The sequence below is a fragment of the Aspergillus neoniger genome, assembly GCF_003184625.1.
Source record: "Aspergillus neoniger CBS 115656 unplaced genomic scaffold BO87scaffold_14, whole genome shotgun sequence".
Taxonomy (NCBI): domain Eukaryota; kingdom Fungi; phylum Ascomycota; class Eurotiomycetes; order Eurotiales; family Aspergillaceae; genus Aspergillus; species Aspergillus neoniger.
In genome coordinates this window covers 229,773-247,693 of record NW_020291142.1, presented here as the reverse complement: position 1 = coordinate 247,693, position 17,921 = coordinate 229,773, and the positions used below count along the sequence as shown (strand labels likewise).

The window sequence follows — 17,921 nt, the reverse complement described above, 5'->3', positions numbered from 1 at the left end:
TGGTTGAAAATACGCCCTCCGACATTCCGTGTCTATATGTTAATATGCGCCACTATTAATCTATTCTACTTGGTATTCCCCTCACTGCCCTGAAACCACACGTTCCTGCTGAACATTCTCCGTTCCAACATCCTCCGTGCCTGTCAGCAACTATCACCCGGATACGCACATCCAGCTGATCCTGCACAGGAATAGGCATAACCCCCGAGCAGCTACCACATGCTCTATTCTCCCGACTATTGCCCTATTGGCCCACCGCTTCCGTTCCTCTGCAGATCTGAAGATACTTGCCTATAGTAGAGATGGACATAAAAGGAGCTCCCCTTCCCCCTCATCCTCATGGGAACATTCTACAAAATAAATTAATAAATAAATAAAAAAGAAAGACACCGACAAAATGTCCCTCCGCACCCTCCTCCTCGCCGCATCCACCCTCTCCGCCACAACATCAGCAGCAGCAACAGCAAGCAAGCACCGTCTGCACGCGCGCGACTGGATCGCCAGCGACGAAATCGTCGGCTTCAACCAGACCGTCCCGGACAATTCCACCGGCGACCTCTACCTCGCTTACCAGCCCTACCTGAAGGTCGTGAACGGATGCGTCCCGTTCCCGGGTGTTGACGCCGAAGGCGATACCGAGTAAGTCCACCCTCCCAGCTACCTACCACCTTATATCCCAACCAAATCATCCTAATGTCTGAAAAACAATGATAGTGCCGGCCTAGCCCCCACCGGCGCCAGCGACGGCGACTGCAGCTCCAACACAGGCCAAATCTATGTGCGCAGCAACATCTCCTCCAGCAGCACCACTAGTGAATACCCAACAGCATTGCTTTACAGCTGGTACATGCCCAAAGACGAACCCAGCGACGGCCTGGGCCACCGCCACGACTGGGAAGGGGTTATCATCTACCTCTCTGATTCTACTACCGTCTCCGCGGATAATATCCTGGCTGTGTGTCCGTCCGCGCATGGCGGGTGGGATTGTTCCACGGATGGGTATACGCTTGATGGTACGAAGGCACTCATCAAGTATGAGAGTATCTGGCCATTGGATCATAGTTGCGGGTTGACGGATGTGGTGGGTGGGACGCAGCCGCTTGTGGCGTGGGAGAGCTTGACTACGGCGGCGAGGGATGCCTTGCAAACGGCGGATTTTGATAAAGCCATTGTGCCGTTTAAGGATAGTACTTTTGATGAGAATTTGGCGAAGGCTACTTATTGATTAGGACTGGGGTTATGATGAGAGGGGGAGGGGGTGGATGTATATAGTTGGATGGGTAGGGTTGTGGGTAGTATATATTGAAGTTTCATATGTCAGATGATAATCTGTCTATGTGATGAGTATTTGTTGAGTTCAGTGAGAGACTTGATCTAAAGAGAGGTTCTTTATGTGAAGGGTTCCGGTCGAGGTAAGAAATAGCTAGTGGTTTTCTAATTTCTACTAGGTTACTGTTTATGTTGATTCTGGGAGAATATGAGGCAAGTCAATTTATTTAATACACTAAACAGCATAGACTAGCTATGACTGACAAGAGTAGAACTAACAAGAGTAGCTATTACTTAGCTACTTAAGCACTAGCAATGCACTGGTAGTAGTAAGGGTTGTAAGAGTGGCAGCTAGATCCGCTAGCACACTGAGTGGCACCAGTCCAGTTGATACCACCGCACTGGCCGTACATAGACTGGCTACCGGAGCTACCGGAAGCAGCAGAGCTGACAGCCGGAGCAGGGGTGATGGTCGACTGAGCAGGCTCGGGCTGGACCGAGGTAGTGGGCTGCACAGCCTGGGGAGTGTTGGTGAAAGTCAACAGGGTAGTCCAAGAGGAGGGGACCTGCACGGGGATCTGAGTGTAGGCGGAGGAGCTGGAGCTGGGGGCAGCAGCGGCAGGGGCACTGCTGGACTGAGCGACCTGGGTGTTGGTGTCAACGCTGGTCACGGCGGCAGCGCTGGTAGCGGCGGCAGCGGTGGAAGAAGCAGAGGCGACGGCGCTGGCGCTGCCAACGACGGCAGTGCCTGTGGAAGTGATAGCGGAGGTAGTCTGGGTGATGGAGACGGCGCCGCTGTAGGCAGTAGGGCCGGGCACGGTGTAAGTGGTCAGGGTGGAGTAGATGTTGACGAGGATGCCATTCTCAGTGGCAGTGTAGAGCTCGGTACCCTTGACACCGGAGGGAGTGGCAGTACCGGTACCGGTGACCTGGAGGTTGAAGCACTGGGGGTAGTTCTGGGCGCCGTCCTCCTCCTCAGCGCCGTGGAGAGCGATGAGCTCGTGACGGAGGACGTAGTTGCCGGCGGCGATGGAGGGAGGGATCTCGACCATCCAGCTGTTGTTGTTGTTGATCAGCTGGTCGGTACCCCAGGTACCGGGGACCTCGGAGTCGCTGATGAGACCGACACCGTCGATCTTGAAGAACTCCAGATCGGTCTTGTCGACGGTCTCGCAGCTGCCGTCGCAGCGCGCCAGGTAGTCCAGGACGGGACCGTGGTGGGAGTCGGGCCAGGCGGTCCACTGGATGTTGATCTTCTCACCGGCACCGACGACAACGTGGGCCTGGGCGTTGGTGGCGTTCTCGTGGCAGATGATGTTAGGGTCGCGGTACGCATCGGGCGAGATGAAGCCGTTGCCGGTGTTGGGGGTCGTCCAGGCGGCGACCTTCGGGGGGTCGGACTCGTAGGGGAAGACGCTGATGTCGAAACCCTCGTAGTAGACACCGTCGACGACGAGGTTGGTGACGTGACCGTGGGCAGCGACCTGAGTGGCCGACAGGAGGGCCGCGAGGAGAGAGGCAGACTGAGCTTGACGCATGATTGCTAGAGTGGTTTGGAGAAGAAGGAAAAGTTTGTAGAGAATGTAATGGAATGTAGAGTGTTGTAAAGAGTGAGCGCGCAGCGCAAAGAGTGTGAAAGCCTCAATCAATGAAGCGGAAGGCAACGAAGGGAATGAATGAAGAGAAGACTTGCTTGAGGAAGGAAAAAAACAACAGCATGGTCGAGGAGCAGCATGGCTTTTAAGTCTTCGAGTCGCCCTGTCAATATTCGGCGATGCTTCACCTGTGTCATATCTCAAACCACCGCTGGAGCCATGACACCCACCCAGGAGACTGGTCTGACCACCGCCCTAGATAGCGGGCCCGAACTGGGCCCTTGGGAAGCGCCGTAGCAATTAAGGTGAGGGCAAACGGCGGTAGGGCAGGGGCAAGTGTTCCAGATCCGTCTGATATTAAGGCTATTGCCCGGCTAGGGTCTTGGCTGTCGGAGAGTTTCCACTTTTGCCTCACAACAACCTTCTGTCACCATCTGTCGAGCATGTTCTTGTCGGTTTCACTCAGAGCTCGCTTATCATGAAGAAGCTTTTCTCAATTAACAGTTCAAGAACAGTTGTTCAACAGGTAAATGAACGCTGCCAGCGTGGTTAAAAATAGTAGCAGATGCCCGCCGCCCACTGCGGATCCGGCACTAGTCCCCGAGGAACTAGTGTATCCCTAACTGGATGATAGCTCATCGGAGTAATGCTGGTCCAGACTCATATAAATTAACTCTTCCCTGACTGGTCGTCCCCACCAATTACGCCCCTTGATGCTGAATAGCCGCCGTTCCTGCAGCACTCAGTCCCTGCCAATTTTCCACAGACGCCCGCCACCACATTCGGGAGCGAAATCTCTGAGTTCTCCAATGACAACCAGTAGTGGACCATCGTCTTGCTTAGATGCTAGTATAGATGGAGCATATTCGTCAGCAAAAGCCTGTTGCCTCGCCAAGTTTGGTAGCGCTTTGACCGGCCAGGGTCCACGTCGGAGTCTGCTCCGTGGAGGCACAGCTGTGTAGGGAGTACCCTGCACTAATTTGCAGTCCCTGATCGCGGAGGTGTATAACGATTGTGCCATCACCATAGCATACCAACACAACCTCAACTACAGCAAATACGACGCTGTAAAACCAAGACCGTGCGACTACCAAGCAACTTTAAGATCATTAAACAATTAACCTTAAGTGAGACACAACGGTAACGTTGAATGACTCGCCATGGTAGTGAGCCCTTGGCAAACCGGAGCGAGTGTGGGCCCTGAAACATACCTATTTATTAAAGGCGGCCGCAGCGTCAACATACATCCTCTGGACAGCCTGCTTTCCTAATGTAGCCCTGGTCGGCAGGGCAGTTCCGGCCCTGACTCAGCGGGTCTGCGCGGAATTAAACTAATATGAGCTGCTTGTAAGGCTGTATTTAGCCAGATTTGGTGGCATCGGATGTTCGGATCGGATATAAGGGCATATTGCAGGGGCTCTGGCAAGTCTCGGAGCGGGGATCAGACCTCGCTCGAAGTCAGTCATTGGCGGTCGCATGTATCATCAGTATTCCCAGGAGCATTTAAGCGCCGTGTTTATGACTGATCATATTACTGCAACGATTTCATTATCACGCGGTACCTGGAGAATACTGCCCACAGTATCGGTAGTATCAAGAATAAAAAAAAGAGTACGAACGCAGTTTGAAGAGAGAAAGAGAATTGCAGAAAAGACACATCAATAAAAGAAAAGCGAATTAATAGACAGGAAAAAAGGAAAATCAAAGAACAAGCTACCACTTCCAATCACTCGTTGACCCATCCCAGTCGGGCCCCGGGGGACGGGGGCACTTGGCCAGGCCCCAAGCGAACCACACCGCAGGAGACCACCTTTTCTTCTTCATATTAGTCGTCGCCATATAGAAGCCAACGATGAAACTTCGTATACACATAAGCGTATCAGCAACAGCCTTTTCTCCAGATTGCATTCCAAGGTCAAGGATTTACAGAGTAGACGACTCCTCGTCCCAGACGAGGTTGGACAGCCTGCCACCAAGAGGCATACAGCCCCATTTAGAAAGCTGTCTGTAGCTTAAGTCAGTTAAACCAGACGCACATGATGGACGTAAGAGAAGGAAGAAAGAAAGACGAACAGAAAGTTATTCCTGAAGTGCTCCCTGACGGTGTCCCTTTCATCTCGTTCCATCCTCCAGAAACCAGAGTCTTCGTCCCCACCCTCTGTACCCAGTTGTTCGCCAGAAACAACCTCCCAGGCTACATAGACTAGGAAGCCACCAGGGACAAAGCCTGAGTTATCCTGGGTGGTCTTTTTGGAGTCCAGAAGGCGCGGCGTGAATCTGGAGCGCTTGTTGGTAAGGGCACGGAGCGCTATCAATTCATCTGGCTCACAGGGTTTGGCTTGCTTGGCGCGAATAGCTGCTGGCTCGGCCTCGGTACCAGCGGCTGGGATCTGTTTATAGATCCTGATATGTGATTTGATATTTCCATCTGTCTGCTCACAAATGAGTCGAATTGTGGCGTCGGAGGCGGGAGGGTGGCCTGGACTGCCTTGGTCCTTAGAATATTGCGAGATGTGCTCCTCACACGCCTGAACGACGGTCCACGACTTCTGCATCTCAATAACTGCACCAGGACTTATTTCAGACTCCGAAAACCAGTGAGAAAGCATGATTGATATGACTCTGATATCTAGGGACTTTTGAGATGATGTATCGAAATCGAAAGAGTGTATTGGAGATAGGGGATACCTCTGTGTTTATAGTATAGACGGCCAACACATATAAAAGACGAAAGGCTAGATGATGGAGTCAAATAGACCGACACTCTGCTTCCAGGAGACCCACTCAAGATATTGTGAATGGTAGAGAACCCCTCTTGATGTGTTAATGAGGTTAGAGGGGCGCCTGCGGTCTTGAAAACTTTAAAAGGAACCACATCCATTCATTAGTAATAGCACAGCATTCCAACCAATGTCGTCTTCAGCAATAGATAGAGATAAAACCCCTTTCTAACTCCAAAAATCGCCATTAAAACTTTTTGTCTAGTTGAATTAGGGTAAGAATGGCTTTCCATTAATGGGACAAATAACTCTAAAAGTTAAAATTATATATGACATAACGTATATGAATCTTTTTGTATGTTTATTTACAATAAATTCGCAACATAGTGTACGATTCTCAGAGAACTAGATCGATCATTTTGATATCTAATAAGAAAAATATATCTACTATTATACTAAAATAATGTTGAAAATATATATTTCAAGTTGATATGAGGTCCTAAAAGTAGAGTATGATAACCAGTAGATGGGAACTTGAAGACAGAATAGCAGAAAATATTAGAAATCACTGATAGCTTTATGTGCAATTCAAGCTTACAATCTATCTCCACGCTTGTTCACAACCCAACCCTTCCTCCTCGATGTTCTCGTCACATGGATACTCCCTTGCTGGGCTTCAAGACCCAAGTGAAAAAAACATTGCCTGAGACTCGGCTGTCCATTATTATACATGGTATCATGACAAACTATGGGTGAATAAAGTAAATTTGTCTGTCCCGGGATATCTTCCTGTTTCAGGAAGATCGTTTGCGTATATGTACTTAGGTACCGATGTCGCATTTTGCAGTCCCTCATATAGAGGGCCGCTTGCCCTGTAATCTCAGTTAATTCTACTATTTAATTAGGCGATGTTAGACCTCATGCTAACCAAGTATTTGGCGAAATTCTCTCTCGTCAAGGTAAGCCTGCTTGATATCATGGCGGGGGATCCAGGGAGTCTTTATCTCCCCTACTGCGTAGGGAGCTCCGGCGCCGTTGCGCAGCATGCTATCCGGCAATTTTCTGTAGTTGGTTGGGGTGCCGGTGCAGGACTTGTAATCTCCAAGGCTGATGCCCATATTCTGCGATCTGAATATAGCCCCCATAGCTTGTCCGACTAATTTATTAACACGACCTTGCGTCCCGTGCTCATCGCCAATTCGAACATGCTCGTGGGACACGCTATGGGGGGAAGGTCCGTTCTCCACTGCACATATTGCCCCTCCAGCCCAATTGTGGTTGATGAAGGTGGCCTCGACATCCTTATAAAAGTTCGGCCATGGACTGAGAATTCCTGAAAAGACAACGTCGTGTAATGCGTGATTAGTAGTCTTTTCGGGGCCTATATTCAGGCCAGGGAGGCGCTCTTGAACGAGTTCCCTTGCAGTCTTTGTAGTGCAAGCCATTGTATTGAAGATGATCTAAACTATCGAATTCAAAGACAACCAGAAACAAGTACTAGAGGAAGATGCTTGGATATGACACCATGATACTAATAATATGATATACATTCTGACCCACACATCTGATTTTGAAGTGTTAAAGACTCCATATGACAGCAAAGTAGACAAACCTCCCCCACCCGAGGGACATATTTCCATCATTTAGCTGTCTTGAGGTATGGAAGGAAGTGGGAAAAATTTCTTACATCTGCAGTAATATTTTATATATGGATAATATGACAGGATGGCTAGTCCTGGTATATACACGTGTCTTAGGAGAAGTCGGATGTTTCTAGGTTTTCGTACTAAAATCCACGCTTCATCTTACAGTTCTTCAGATAGACTGCTATGTGGCTTTTATAGGATTTAAATATATTGTCATAAGTACTGTTTTATAATCTCTAATTTCATATTACCGAGTAATACAGGAAAATGTAGGACATAGGACATCTTCGAGCAATCAGTCTTCAGAAACCAAAAATGACTTAAGGTACGTATATGCACTTTCATGCAGACCAGCATGAAAAGGCTTGGTGCTGAACGAGTAGACCACCGCAATCAAACTTTTGACTTTAAACCATAGTCCGATCTGTACAAGAAGCTATCACGAATTCTCTCCAACTCTCTCCATAGGTGCGGATGCAAAGACCCAGTCAAGAAGTGGCCTGTTGCATTAGGATCCCCGTTGATGGTGACAAGACCATGCAGGTGAATTCCTATACATTGCGCCAAATCCATGCTTTCCATGCGAACGTCGGAAAAGAGCGGCCGCACACCTGGCTTAAACTCGAGATCGTAGAGGTTGATTTGAGCGATGGAGGAGACCAGAGACCTGGGATGAGAGGGTCTGACTACCCGCGTATGCCAGAGGTGCAAGGGTCCCATTTGCTGATGTTGAAGATTGAAAGCCTCGAGGCATTCTGGTGACTGCGCAGCCCGTGTGACGCGGAGAATGTGGACTGCTAGGTTGATCGTAGTCTCGTGGCTCACTTGATTCGCGTTGAAGTCTGGTAATTGTGGAATGGGAACAGGCCAGAAGCTGTTGTGAAATTTGGCAGGACTCTTCAGTAAGTGATTGAAGTTTACCATGAAACTCAGTGGGTAGGAAGCAATGGTTGAATCGTGAGGGAATGCTCGTATAGTTGCCTGGATGGATCCCTATTAGCTGGACTTGTGTGAAAGCCCCTTGAATGGGAAGTATGCATTGTTTACCTGAAGGAGTAAAGCCATCATAATATCAATCCGAGTAATACGAATACTTTGTTTCGTAGCATCGTGGGCAATCCCATCAATTACTGACCCTGGGATGTGCAGCATGCGGGAAGACCCCGTATTGCCCCATGACGCAGGCGCCAGTCGGTGAGACAGTAATCCCAGGGTAAAATGTGACAACCCCCCGGAGAATAGGTGGTTACTTGCATTGCTCAAAGTGCTAGGGGAATAGCCTTGGCGATGGTGAGGACTGGATGGCATCTTGGAGGAAGCGTGAAACCGGAAAGTGACTGGCCGGTGGAAATCAGGGACATCAATATATTTCCCGGAGAGAAGCATCGAGTAAGCCCGCGCAATTTCGTACATGCCTTGATATATACCTGTTTAGCGGAATATGATGGTGACGGTCATGGATTGTCGCTTCAGTGTGGTTTACCTAGCGCATCACAGAATGCATGTTGGAATGTGAACTTCAACACACTGGCATCTTTAAGACAGACTGCGGTCAGAGTACAGACTGGTGGACAAAGAATTGAGAATGTAGAGCACGGTAATGATGTGAGATCTTTCAACCGATTGTAGTCATCCTCTTGTACGTTATGGTGGATAAATGGATAGAGGGGGAGGATGTCCGCAAGTGTACGGTCGATAACACGATGCTGAAAAAATGAGTGGGTTTTCGAGACCTGAAATGTGCCTGTACGCTAAATGGCTCGATCAGCAAGTCTTCCTACGGTTGAAACAGAAGCTCAAACCAAAAGATTTAGTCTAGCCTGAAGTATTGGCCATGCATGGACGAGTTCCTGGAAACACTTTTCAAGCTGTATTGGATCAAATGCTTCTCCAAGCACAAACGAACCGTGTGCCTGGAGAAACCGTGGTGCGCCCTTGTCGGCATAATGGAAGCTCATATTGTAAAATTCTCGTGAGGAGCACTGGACAGAAAGTCACTGAAAAGGGTCTTTATCCGGAACCCTGGTTATGGAGATCATCTAGAGTAGACGCGTGGGCCTGGACATCACCGGGCGCCACTAAGAAGAGTCGACCAAAGAGGCAGAACAATCTAGCCCCTTGCATGTGATAGACTGGAAACATATAAAGCCGGGCCGTGTATTATGTACAGACTCATACCCCGTCCCTTGATCAGGTCAGATCGACGGGAAATTATATCGTTTTCCAATCTGCTGAGCACAGGTTAGTGCATTAACAGAAGTTATCTGTACCTGTGGCGTAATATGCAACACCACAGCGCTGAAATATACCTTGCTCTGGTGCACCCCTGTCCAGAACCTTGCATAGCTCGTTATTTTCTCAGTGATCAACTACCCTTTATTACATGTTCCAGGAAAGAAAGGAAATGAAAGTAAAACACCGCTATGTCTACAGCTGATATCGGCGCACTAACCACTAGACTGAGAACGATATATCGATTCTAGTCAGCCAGGTGACGCGAAGATATGTCTCTCAACAGCTGATATAGACACTGCCAAAACATAACTAACATATGAATAAATGCAGCGGTCAGTACATGCTCGGCAAGATTCACGGACATACATTTGTATAACACTGTCAGCCTACCAATAGTATGTTAGAACATGGAGGTGTCTATAACTGCACTCTATACCCTCGATTTTGTATCCCTTGGGATACTAAGCTAATAGAGCCAATGGCTGGCTATTGTCCCTGGCTGTTTTGACTGATACAACCAAAGCATCCCTTGCTGCCTACAAACAGCTACCTTTAGGAGTGGTAAGAGCGTTATCGACTAGACCAATGCTAGCGAGGATTTGTCTGCTCCTATCTGCTCTAGAATATCTGCAATCCTTTTCTTGATCGATTGTTGCGTAAAGGTGTCTGGGCCATAATTCTCCAGTGATGAACCCAAAGGCCCAGGAACGGACTTGAGGGACGAAGAGCGTGCACAGTCCGTTCTATGTGACCGAGAATAACGCTAGAGGAGATCGAGGAAGCAATCTACCAACTGCGAGTCGCGTGTTTGGAGAAGACTGGCTTGAATATTCGCTAAGGGATGCACAGAACATCGGGCGGGACTATCGTTCGTGCGACTGCTACTAATCAGGACGGAAGAATGCCAATGATGTTTTACCCCTCCGCAGACGCCCAGGAGAATTTGATCCGCCGTGCGTACCGTGATGCCGGCATTGCAAGCACACCGTTGTTCGAATGTCATGGAACAGATACAGTGGCCGGTGGTACAACCGAAGGAACTGTGATTGCAAAGCTGACAGACAGGAGGAGCGTCTTTCTTGGGGTGGTAGGTGTATCACAATGCTCCTAGGAGCGAAGAAATCAAACTAACTTTGTGTAGGTCAAGCCGAACCTGGGACATGCGGAAGGTGTATCTGGCATCAACAGCATTATGAAGTCCATCCCTCGTGCTGAAACACAGAAACATCCCTCCCAATATCTATTTCAACTCCCATCATCCGAATATTCCTTCGGTGGAGGGGAATCTCCAAGTAGCTCTGAATGCCATTCCATGACCTAGTGACCGCCCTGAGGGGGTTAACATCAATTCTTTCGGTATCGGAGGGTCCAACGCCCACGTTATTCTTAAGTCCGCCGATTACTACATGAAAAGCCGTGACCTTCCGATCCGCGACAAAAACATTGCACCATCAGATAAGCCCCAAATTATACTCATCTCAGCAAATACTAAAGCGTCGTTGGATGCTCGTATTCAGCGGTTGACGACTTATCCAAACAGTATGGAGAAGGATTACCTTCTGTGCGATCTATCCCATGCCCTTGCTGTACGGCGACGACATCTCATCTACCGCGTATTTGTCATTGCCCGTCCAGATGTGGAACTGACTGAACAGGGATCCATTCGCTCATTATGATCTGGGGCGGCCCCTGAGGTTTGTCAATTGTCTTTACCGGGCAAGGCACACAATGGCTTGGCATGGGTAATAGATTATTGGATACAGATGCAGGCTTTGCTGCTGATCTAAAAAAAAAAAAAAAAAAAAAAAAAAAAAAAAAGAAAAGAAAAAGGATCAAATCCTTCAGAGTCTTGATACTCCTCAATGGAACCTGCAAGGTATTTTGAGAGACACTACTCACGTTAGTATATCCAGCATAGACAGCTGATCAACCGGTGAACGAACTACGCAGGGTGCATCAAGCGTCTAGAGTCCACGAGGCAGAGCTGTCCCAACTCCTCTGCGCAGCTATTGGTGTGGGCTCGGCGATCATGAGAGAATTTAGCAAGGTCGTTGTGCACAGCCCTGGGGATGTTGAGCACTCCGAGGATCAAATCACGGGTATTGTGATTGATTCGCTCGTTGCCATCGAGACCAGAAATTGGGCGCGCAAGACTATATGGTTGAAGATTCCAATGTCCGCACTTTCCAAGGTCAAAACGGTGGGTGAACTCAATAAGATGTGGTTGAGGGGCTGAAAGCAGAATACACCCAGGTAAGGAGGGAAGACGCTTATAATCAATTATTCCTATTCTTCAGTCTCAGGTATTCCAAACATGGTGCTCAGTAGTTTCACCTAGCCCACCTCAAACTCGAAAGGAATGATGGAGCGTTAGGGATATCACTCGAATCTATAGTATACTATATTTGAATTCAAATATCTCAAATTTAGAGTGCTTGCACGTCTTGAACTCCGTGAGATGCAGTAGAGGTGGCAGATAGTCTGGCACATCGCGCCCAACTCAGGAGACACCAGCACTTCGATGAACCACCATGCGAAACTATGCCAACGAAGGATGGCCAGCTAGTGATTCCTCGCATCCCAAACCTAAAATTGTATCGCTAGGCGACCATTTTCTCTCCGGCTTTGGAACGAATCAGTCTACAGCCCCAAGACAGTATATTCAGTAAGGACCCATCTGACAACATGGAGACTCTGTGCGCTTCTCAGATGACCCAAGTCGACACCTCACTGACCTGGAGATAGGCTCATAAAATCGTTCGCAGCGAATCCTGGACTCGACCGACCGCCGGTTCGTTCTTGGCCGAGGTGCTCAGACGGTTCTATCTGGGCGCCAAGCTGCCGAGAGTCATTGAAGCCAGCGGAGGTTGCCAATTTCTCCGCCGCACAGCGGGTGAGATCTGGGGAGGCTGTTTTGCTTGAAAGTTGCCACGCAGATATCCCCGGATACACGAGGTTGTCGGCCAAGACCGAGCGGGGGTTACACTCTGCTACACGTACCCTCCACCAAAGTCACGCCTGGATGACGGCCTGATACAACAGAGTTACAGTTCATGGTTTCCCTAGCCTCAAGAGCCGCTTTCAGTGCCCCTCAGTCTTGGCATGAGTCTCTAATAAACTCAAATCGGAATAGGTATGGATGGAGTGACCACCTCAGAAGTTGTCTGTATGGATAGTGCCACGCATCCAAGATCTCGGCATATGTAGTCCAAGACAATTCGCAGTTGTGTTCATTGAAGTCCAAGGTTCTTGGGTCGGATCCGTGAGACCGAGTACTTAAAGCTGAATATCAGATTGGCTGTAAAATTATCGAGCCCGAAGTTATACTTTGACGCGAATGGAACGAGTCATTTCGGTTGGGATGAGCCCAATAGACCAGAGGGTCCAGGTCTTCCTTGACACCCGGGTACAAAAAGGCCATCCTGACCCGGGGACATTTCGTTAAGGCACGGTGCGCCCCTGCTCTATTTCGAATATATACAAAAGACCTCCTTATCAAAACATCCCGGCGGTAGCTTTACCTAATACCATGATGGATGACAAAAAAGGCGACTCAGAGAATCCTACCTCGACGGTTCATCACCTTGAATCACCTACCTCTAATGAAAAGCAAGATCCAGAGGTAGCTCGAGACTGGACACGCGATTTGACCGAGAGCAAGAATGTCAACACATCCACGAGGTTGAAGAATCCACTTGCTGGTCTGACGCGTGATGAGCTATTTCGAGATGTCGAGTCATTTGCAAGGGACAAGGGCTTGGAGCATATCATGGGTGAGCTGAAAAGAAGCTCTCTTGTAGCACAAGATCCTAAGGGCTTCGAGTCTCTTGATGAATTATCCGAAGGCGATAAAGAACTGCTTCGACGTGAGAAGACACATCGATGGAGCCAGCCATTCATGATGTACTTCATGACTAGTACGTCTTCTCCAATACAGACTGACACAGACGGAATGTTAACAACCTACTAGTTCTTTGTGCTGGGTCTGCAATTGTCCAGGGCATGGACCAGACGGCAGTTAATGGAGCACAAGAGTAAGTGATACACTGCGAGATGCCCTTTCTATAAACTGAGTACGGTCAGGTTCTACTTCGCCGAGTTCAACCTCACCAATAGATGGCAGCAAGGGCTCCTCAATGGAGCTCCATACTTATGTTCCGCACTTGTAGGATGCTGGACAACCGCTCCTCTAAACCGTTGGTTTGGTCGTCGTGGATGCATCTTCATTTCATGCTTCATATCCTTTGCCTCGTCCTTTTGGATGGCTGCGGCACACACTTGGTGGAACCTGCTGCTGGGCCGATTTCTCCTCGGTTTCGCAGTAGGCGCCAAGTCGACAACAACCCCGGTATATGGCGCGGAATGCTCCCCTGCCATCATTCGTGGTGCGTTGGTTATGATGTGGCAAATGTGGACCGCATTTGGGATTATGCTAGGGTACATTGCTTCAGTTGCCTTCATGGATGTGACACACCCCACAATTCCCGGTTTCAATTGGAGATTGATGCTGGGTTCAACTGCCATCCCGTAAGTTTAGTCAGATCTACCTAACTCACAGGCCCTAGTTGTGCTAATCCCGTGAAGTCCCTTCTTCGTGTGCATGCAGGTGTACTTCTGCCCTGAGTCACCCAGATGGTATATGATGAGGAATCGCTATCAGGACGCTTACAAAGCACTTTGTAAGCTCCGCCCTTCCTCGTTTCAGGCGGCCCGCGACCTCTACTATATCCACACCGCACTACAGGTGGAGGAAAAGCTCCGGGAAGGCAAACACCTCTGGCGCGAGATGTTCACCATCCCACGCAATCGACGAGCAGCACAATCCTCGTTTTTTGTCATGTTTATGCAACAATTCTGCGGGGTCAATGCGATAATGTACTATTTTTGAAATGTGAGAGTAAGTTACTTGTAAAGATGAGCTGTATTTGCTATGTCTGTCAACTATCTAAGGGAGGGGCTAGTAGGAGGTTTAAATAACTTCCTTACTTCCCTAGGCTCCCTATTTACAAGTCGGAGATCTCCCACTGGCCCTGGGACTTTCCTAGTAAGTAACGGAAGCTTCCTTAGGGCATCTCTACTTAGCGGGTTCTTCCCTTTTTTGTATGGAGGATGAAAATCATGATCACATGACTCGATTTTCAACAACTATTCGAGTTCAATGTTCGCCGATGCAGGGTTTGATAGGCGTATGGCGTTGGTGACGTCATTGGGATGTGGTATAACGAACTGGATATTCGCTCTGCCGGCAGTATATACGATTGACACGTTTGGAAGGCGGAACCTGCTCCTCACCACATTCCCATTAATGAGCCTATTTCTGCTCTTCACCGGCTTTTCGTTCTATATCCCGGACCAAACATCAAGGACGGCTTGCGTGGCGACGGGCATCTATCTGTTCATGGTGGTGTACTCACCAGGCGAGGGACCAGTACCTTTCACGTACTCTGCTGAAGCATTTGTAAGTTAATGTGTATCAAATTGTGAGAAGAGCTCCTGCTAAACAAGACACAGCCACTTTATATCCGTGATGTAGGCATGTCCTTTGCGACTGCGACGACCTGGGGTTTCAACTTCATTGTCTCATTGACGTGGCTTCCATTGCGGGACGCCTTCAGTCCACAAGGCGCATTTGGCTGGTACGCAGCATGGAATGTTTTCGAATGGATCTTCTGCTACTTCTGTCTGCCTGAGACCAAAGCATTGTCGCTCGAGGAACTGGATCAGGTCTTCTCGATTCCCACGAGAAAGCACGTCAATCACTATGCACAGATGCTGCCGTGGTATGTAAGGAAATATATCTTGCGAGGAGATGTGCCGCCTCAAAAGCAGTTGTATGATTATGAGTAGATGGGAAGGCAGTGAAGGTCTGAACGGCAGAGCCAACATATCTCGTTGGAATTCGTGCCAAGGACGGCTAGCAGAGGAAGGCGAGCTTGCAACATATACGTTATATATACCCTTAAGTTCATATCATCCACACGTCATTCGGCTTAAATATCCGTACTCGATGCTTTCTGAGGTAGCCATAATATTATTCTAGTACTTGTTTCTTCAATAATCACGAAAAGCTTTAGTCCAGTCTTATTCAATTTTTACACTTGTTGATTAACTGGTTTCCCTCATTCATAATGCCTTCACCATCGCTAGCAACCAGCACTAGCCATGACACGATCTCAATCATTTTTCCGTCCGACTTCAAGATTATTGTCACACGGGGTTACCTATACTCAAAGGATGGGACGTACAAGAAGGCAACGTTCAACGTTGACCATGCAACACTTCTCAACTCGACTCAATTTTTTCGAGGCTGGCTGGATAGGAACAGGTTCTCTATGAAGCCGAAAAACGTCATTGAACTCGATGTTTCCAACGTTGTCACTTTTGAGATCATACTGCGCAAGCTTCACAACACTCTAGAACAGATGAGTGTAGGCACTGTCTCTTTAGCGGACATCTGGGACCTGCCGTATTTATGCCAAACTTGCCATGTCGATTGCAAGGAATTAACACAATGGTTCAAGACGTGGTGCGCTCACCAAAAGGGCAAGGTCGAGCCAGGCAAAGAGCTGAGCTACTATCATGAGGTCTTAATTCCGAGTTGTGTTTATAACGATGCCGAGATCTTTGCCCAATCAACGAGGACCGTTGTATACCAGAACACTGGGCATATTACAGCGCGCATCCCTAATGAGTATAGGAAGCCGCTTGCAGCGCCTCTTATGCGTAAGTCCCGAATCTATTTTGCCCTTCTTATTCTACATACCTTCAAAATCGAAGTCCCGAAATACCGTCATTGTTAACTTATGAGATGTACGGATTTAACAGGCCAATTGAACGCCGCCCGTGATCGCCTTTGTGAGATTGTCCACCAAGAGCTCTCTGGCCGCATTACGCATATCCTCCAAAGACCATTGTCACCCTGCTGTGAGCGTACCGTTTTCGAATTCCTTCGGGAGCTTCAGAGAATACAAGCCTGGCCTTTTGATGACTGCTTCACGAACCATGGAATTGACGAGCTTCTGAATCGCCTGGCCCACTTCGACGCAAATCGAATGCACAAGTACATTGATCCTGCCACGAACAGCCCAATAAACTGTGTTATGTGCAGTATAAATTGGGACACTATCGTTGAGTCCACAGTGACTTGCGTAGCTGGCTACTTCGATGGACTGTGTCTTGACTGCGCGCTGAGGACGGACGAGAAACCTCTCCCTGGTGGGCAATACGACAAAAAAGACTACTGGGACTGCTTAGAAAGCCAAGATCGGTACGATCGGAAATGTCGGATTAAACACGGAGAGCCCTCATGGTACTTTAGCTTCATGGGACAGCAGCGAGAACTACAAGCAACCCCAGCTCATGATGTTGGTCTTCCTTATCGTCTGTCGAACCAATGTTGAGTCTCGTCCGCTTAGACAAATGCTTTGCGCTCCTGATGGTGCTCCACCCATGCTCACTCATAAACTTCTAACAAGTAGGTATGCTCGTACCTAATTCAGGTGGTGGAAAACTCTGATATAATTCTGGTATTTTGTTTTTTCCAATAGCTGGCAATACAAGTTCGATTTCCTTAATTATGAGAATCTTGAAGTAAGACCTAGATATCTCGTATTTATGACACCATATTCGCTCAATAGCAGGCTTGCTACTTGACCTATCTTTAAAGATGAACCCCTATAGCCTATTTTATAGAACCTTACTATCCCTGACCATAGAGCTTACATATATCCATTCTATAGTTATGCCAAATTATCCCTGTCAAATAGACCTGCAGCAGCCGTTTTATTTCAAGCCACTCGCGTAACATCAATCCATCTGTCAGGAAGCTGACAGGTCGCCCATGCTATCTCCTCAAATATCAGCCTTCAGGTCAAGTTGTGTAACTGCATAACTAGGATTAAAATCAAAACGATACGATTGCTTCGCTATACACGAGTCCCAAACGTCGCGATGACAACGCCTAGCACGTGACTCTGAAAGGCAGTGCAGCCAGTTGCATACTTCTTCCCACATAAACTTATATACCACCCATCCACATGCATCCGCAGAGGATCGATACTTTTGGCTATCTAGCCATTAAATGTGCTTCACCAGTAGCTGCTCTAGCTACCATGTCTGCGCTCTCATTTCATACTCTCTCAGCTAAGGTTCACAAAAAGTCAAGTTCCTTCCCATGCAGAGGTGGACCGGAGGTGACGTTCCCTTCGCGGAAAGGTCGCCAGAAGAGAGTAGCCGACACCTTCATGTAATCCCAGCACCAGTGGTTGCAGCCGCATGCATCAGGGTGCTGAGGGCGGTTGTGAGGGTCGCCCACAAAGGCTTCTCTGTTGTGTTGGTTCCATTGTTGTAGACTGCGTAGATCGAGGAAGGGCTCGAGGACACAAAGCAGTTCTCGGAATGTAAGAACAAAGATATAGCAGGCAACCGCTTTGATAAATAGTGCAAGGGCTTGCTCG

General features: G+C 48.4%; 9 protein-coding genes across 9 annotated transcripts; 4 read left to right on the top strand and 5 right to left on the bottom strand.

Annotated features, from left to right (window-relative positions):
* Window positions 1–375: 375 nt before the first annotated feature.
* Window positions 376–1,312, top strand: BO87DRAFT_376108 (NPP1 family protein). Its single transcript, XM_025623212.1, has 2 exons — window positions 376–639; window positions 715–1,312. The coding sequence occupies exons 1-2, from the start codon at window positions 398–400 to the stop codon at window positions 1,223–1,225; spliced, it is 753 nt and encodes a 250-aa protein (XP_025480237.1). The 5' UTR covers window positions 376–397; the 3' UTR covers window positions 1,226–1,312.
* A 164-nt stretch (window positions 1,313–1,476) lies between these two features.
* BO87DRAFT_376107 (family 61 glycosyl hydrolase) lies at window positions 1,477–3,169 on the bottom strand. Its single transcript, XM_025623211.1, has one exon. The coding sequence runs from the start codon at window positions 2,805–2,807 to the stop codon at window positions 1,572–1,574; it is 1,236 nt and encodes a 411-aa protein (XP_025480236.1). The 5' UTR covers window positions 2,808–3,169; the 3' UTR covers window positions 1,477–1,571.
* A 436-nt stretch (window positions 3,170–3,605) lies between these two features.
* Window positions 3,606–3,928, bottom strand: BO87DRAFT_376106 (uncharacterized protein; the record flags this gene model as incomplete). Its single annotated transcript, XM_025623210.1, has 1 exon — window positions 3,606–3,928. Exon 1 carries the CDS (start codon window positions 3,889–3,891, stop codon window positions 3,607–3,609), a length of 285 nt encoding a protein of 94 aa, XP_025480235.1. The 5' UTR covers window positions 3,892–3,928.
* A 649-nt stretch (window positions 3,929–4,577) lies between these two features.
* BO87DRAFT_425442 (uncharacterized protein) lies at window positions 4,578–5,473 on the bottom strand (the record flags this gene model as incomplete). The annotated part of the gene is made up of 3 exons (XM_025627303.1): window positions 4,578–4,722; window positions 4,792–4,869; window positions 4,938–5,473. The coding sequence occupies 3 exons, from the start codon at window positions 5,471–5,473 to the stop codon at window positions 4,578–4,580; spliced, it is 759 nt and encodes a 252-aa protein (XP_025480234.1).
* A 476-nt stretch (window positions 5,474–5,949) lies between these two features.
* Window positions 5,950–7,029, bottom strand: BO87DRAFT_386190 (uncharacterized protein; the record flags this gene model as incomplete). The annotated part of the gene is made up of 4 exons (XM_025624751.1): window positions 5,950–6,010; window positions 6,183–6,330; window positions 6,406–6,456; window positions 6,513–7,029. The coding sequence occupies 4 exons, from the start codon at window positions 7,027–7,029 to the stop codon at window positions 5,950–5,952; spliced, it is 777 nt and encodes a 258-aa protein (XP_025480233.1).
* A 594-nt stretch (window positions 7,030–7,623) lies between these two features.
* Window positions 7,624–8,538, bottom strand: BO87DRAFT_425440 (uncharacterized protein; the record flags this gene model as incomplete). Its single annotated transcript, XM_025627302.1, has 2 exons — window positions 7,624–8,211; window positions 8,278–8,538. The coding sequence occupies 2 exons, from the start codon at window positions 8,536–8,538 to the stop codon at window positions 7,624–7,626; spliced, it is 849 nt and encodes a 282-aa protein (XP_025480232.1).
* A 1,837-nt stretch (window positions 8,539–10,375) lies between these two features.
* Window positions 10,376–11,141, top strand: BO87DRAFT_425439 (thiolase-like protein; the record flags this gene model as incomplete). Its single annotated transcript, XM_025627301.1, has 3 exons — window positions 10,376–10,552; window positions 10,607–10,662; window positions 10,787–11,141. 3 exons carry the CDS (start codon window positions 10,376–10,378, stop codon window positions 11,139–11,141), a joined length of 588 nt encoding a protein of 195 aa, XP_025480231.1.
* A 353-nt stretch (window positions 11,142–11,494) lies between these two features.
* Window positions 11,495–12,387, top strand: BO87DRAFT_425438 (uncharacterized protein; the record flags this gene model as incomplete). The annotated part of the gene is made up of 2 exons (XM_025627300.1): window positions 11,495–11,665; window positions 12,211–12,387. The coding sequence occupies 2 exons, from the start codon at window positions 11,495–11,497 to the stop codon at window positions 12,385–12,387; spliced, it is 348 nt and encodes a 115-aa protein (XP_025480230.1).
* A 610-nt stretch (window positions 12,388–12,997) lies between these two features.
* Window positions 12,998–16,865, top strand: BO87DRAFT_435197 (sugar porter family MFS transporter; the record flags this gene model as incomplete). The annotated part of the gene is made up of 8 exons (XM_025627749.1): window positions 12,998–13,382; window positions 13,436–13,499; window positions 13,549–13,992; window positions 14,050–14,340; window positions 14,620–14,923; window positions 14,977–15,249; window positions 15,699–16,188; window positions 16,291–16,865. The coding sequence occupies 8 exons, from the start codon at window positions 12,998–13,000 to the stop codon at window positions 16,863–16,865; spliced, it is 2,826 nt and encodes a 941-aa protein (XP_025480229.1).
* Window positions 16,866–17,921: the final 1,056 nt, after the last annotated feature.

Bases quoted from the DNA above. Each gene is read 5' to 3' on its own strand.
- BO87DRAFT_376108 (XM_025623212.1), top strand. From the start codon at position 398: ATGTCCCTCCGCACCCTCCTCCTCGCCGCATCCACCCTCTCCGCCACA. The intron at 640-714 runs GTAAGTCCACCC...AAACAATGATAG, and splicing joins GACGCCGAAGGCGATACCGA to TGCCGGCCTAGCCCCCACCG.
- BO87DRAFT_376107 (XM_025623211.1), bottom strand. From the start codon at position 2,807: ATGCGTCAAGCTCAGTCTGCCTCTCTCCTCGCGGCCCTCCTGTCGGCC.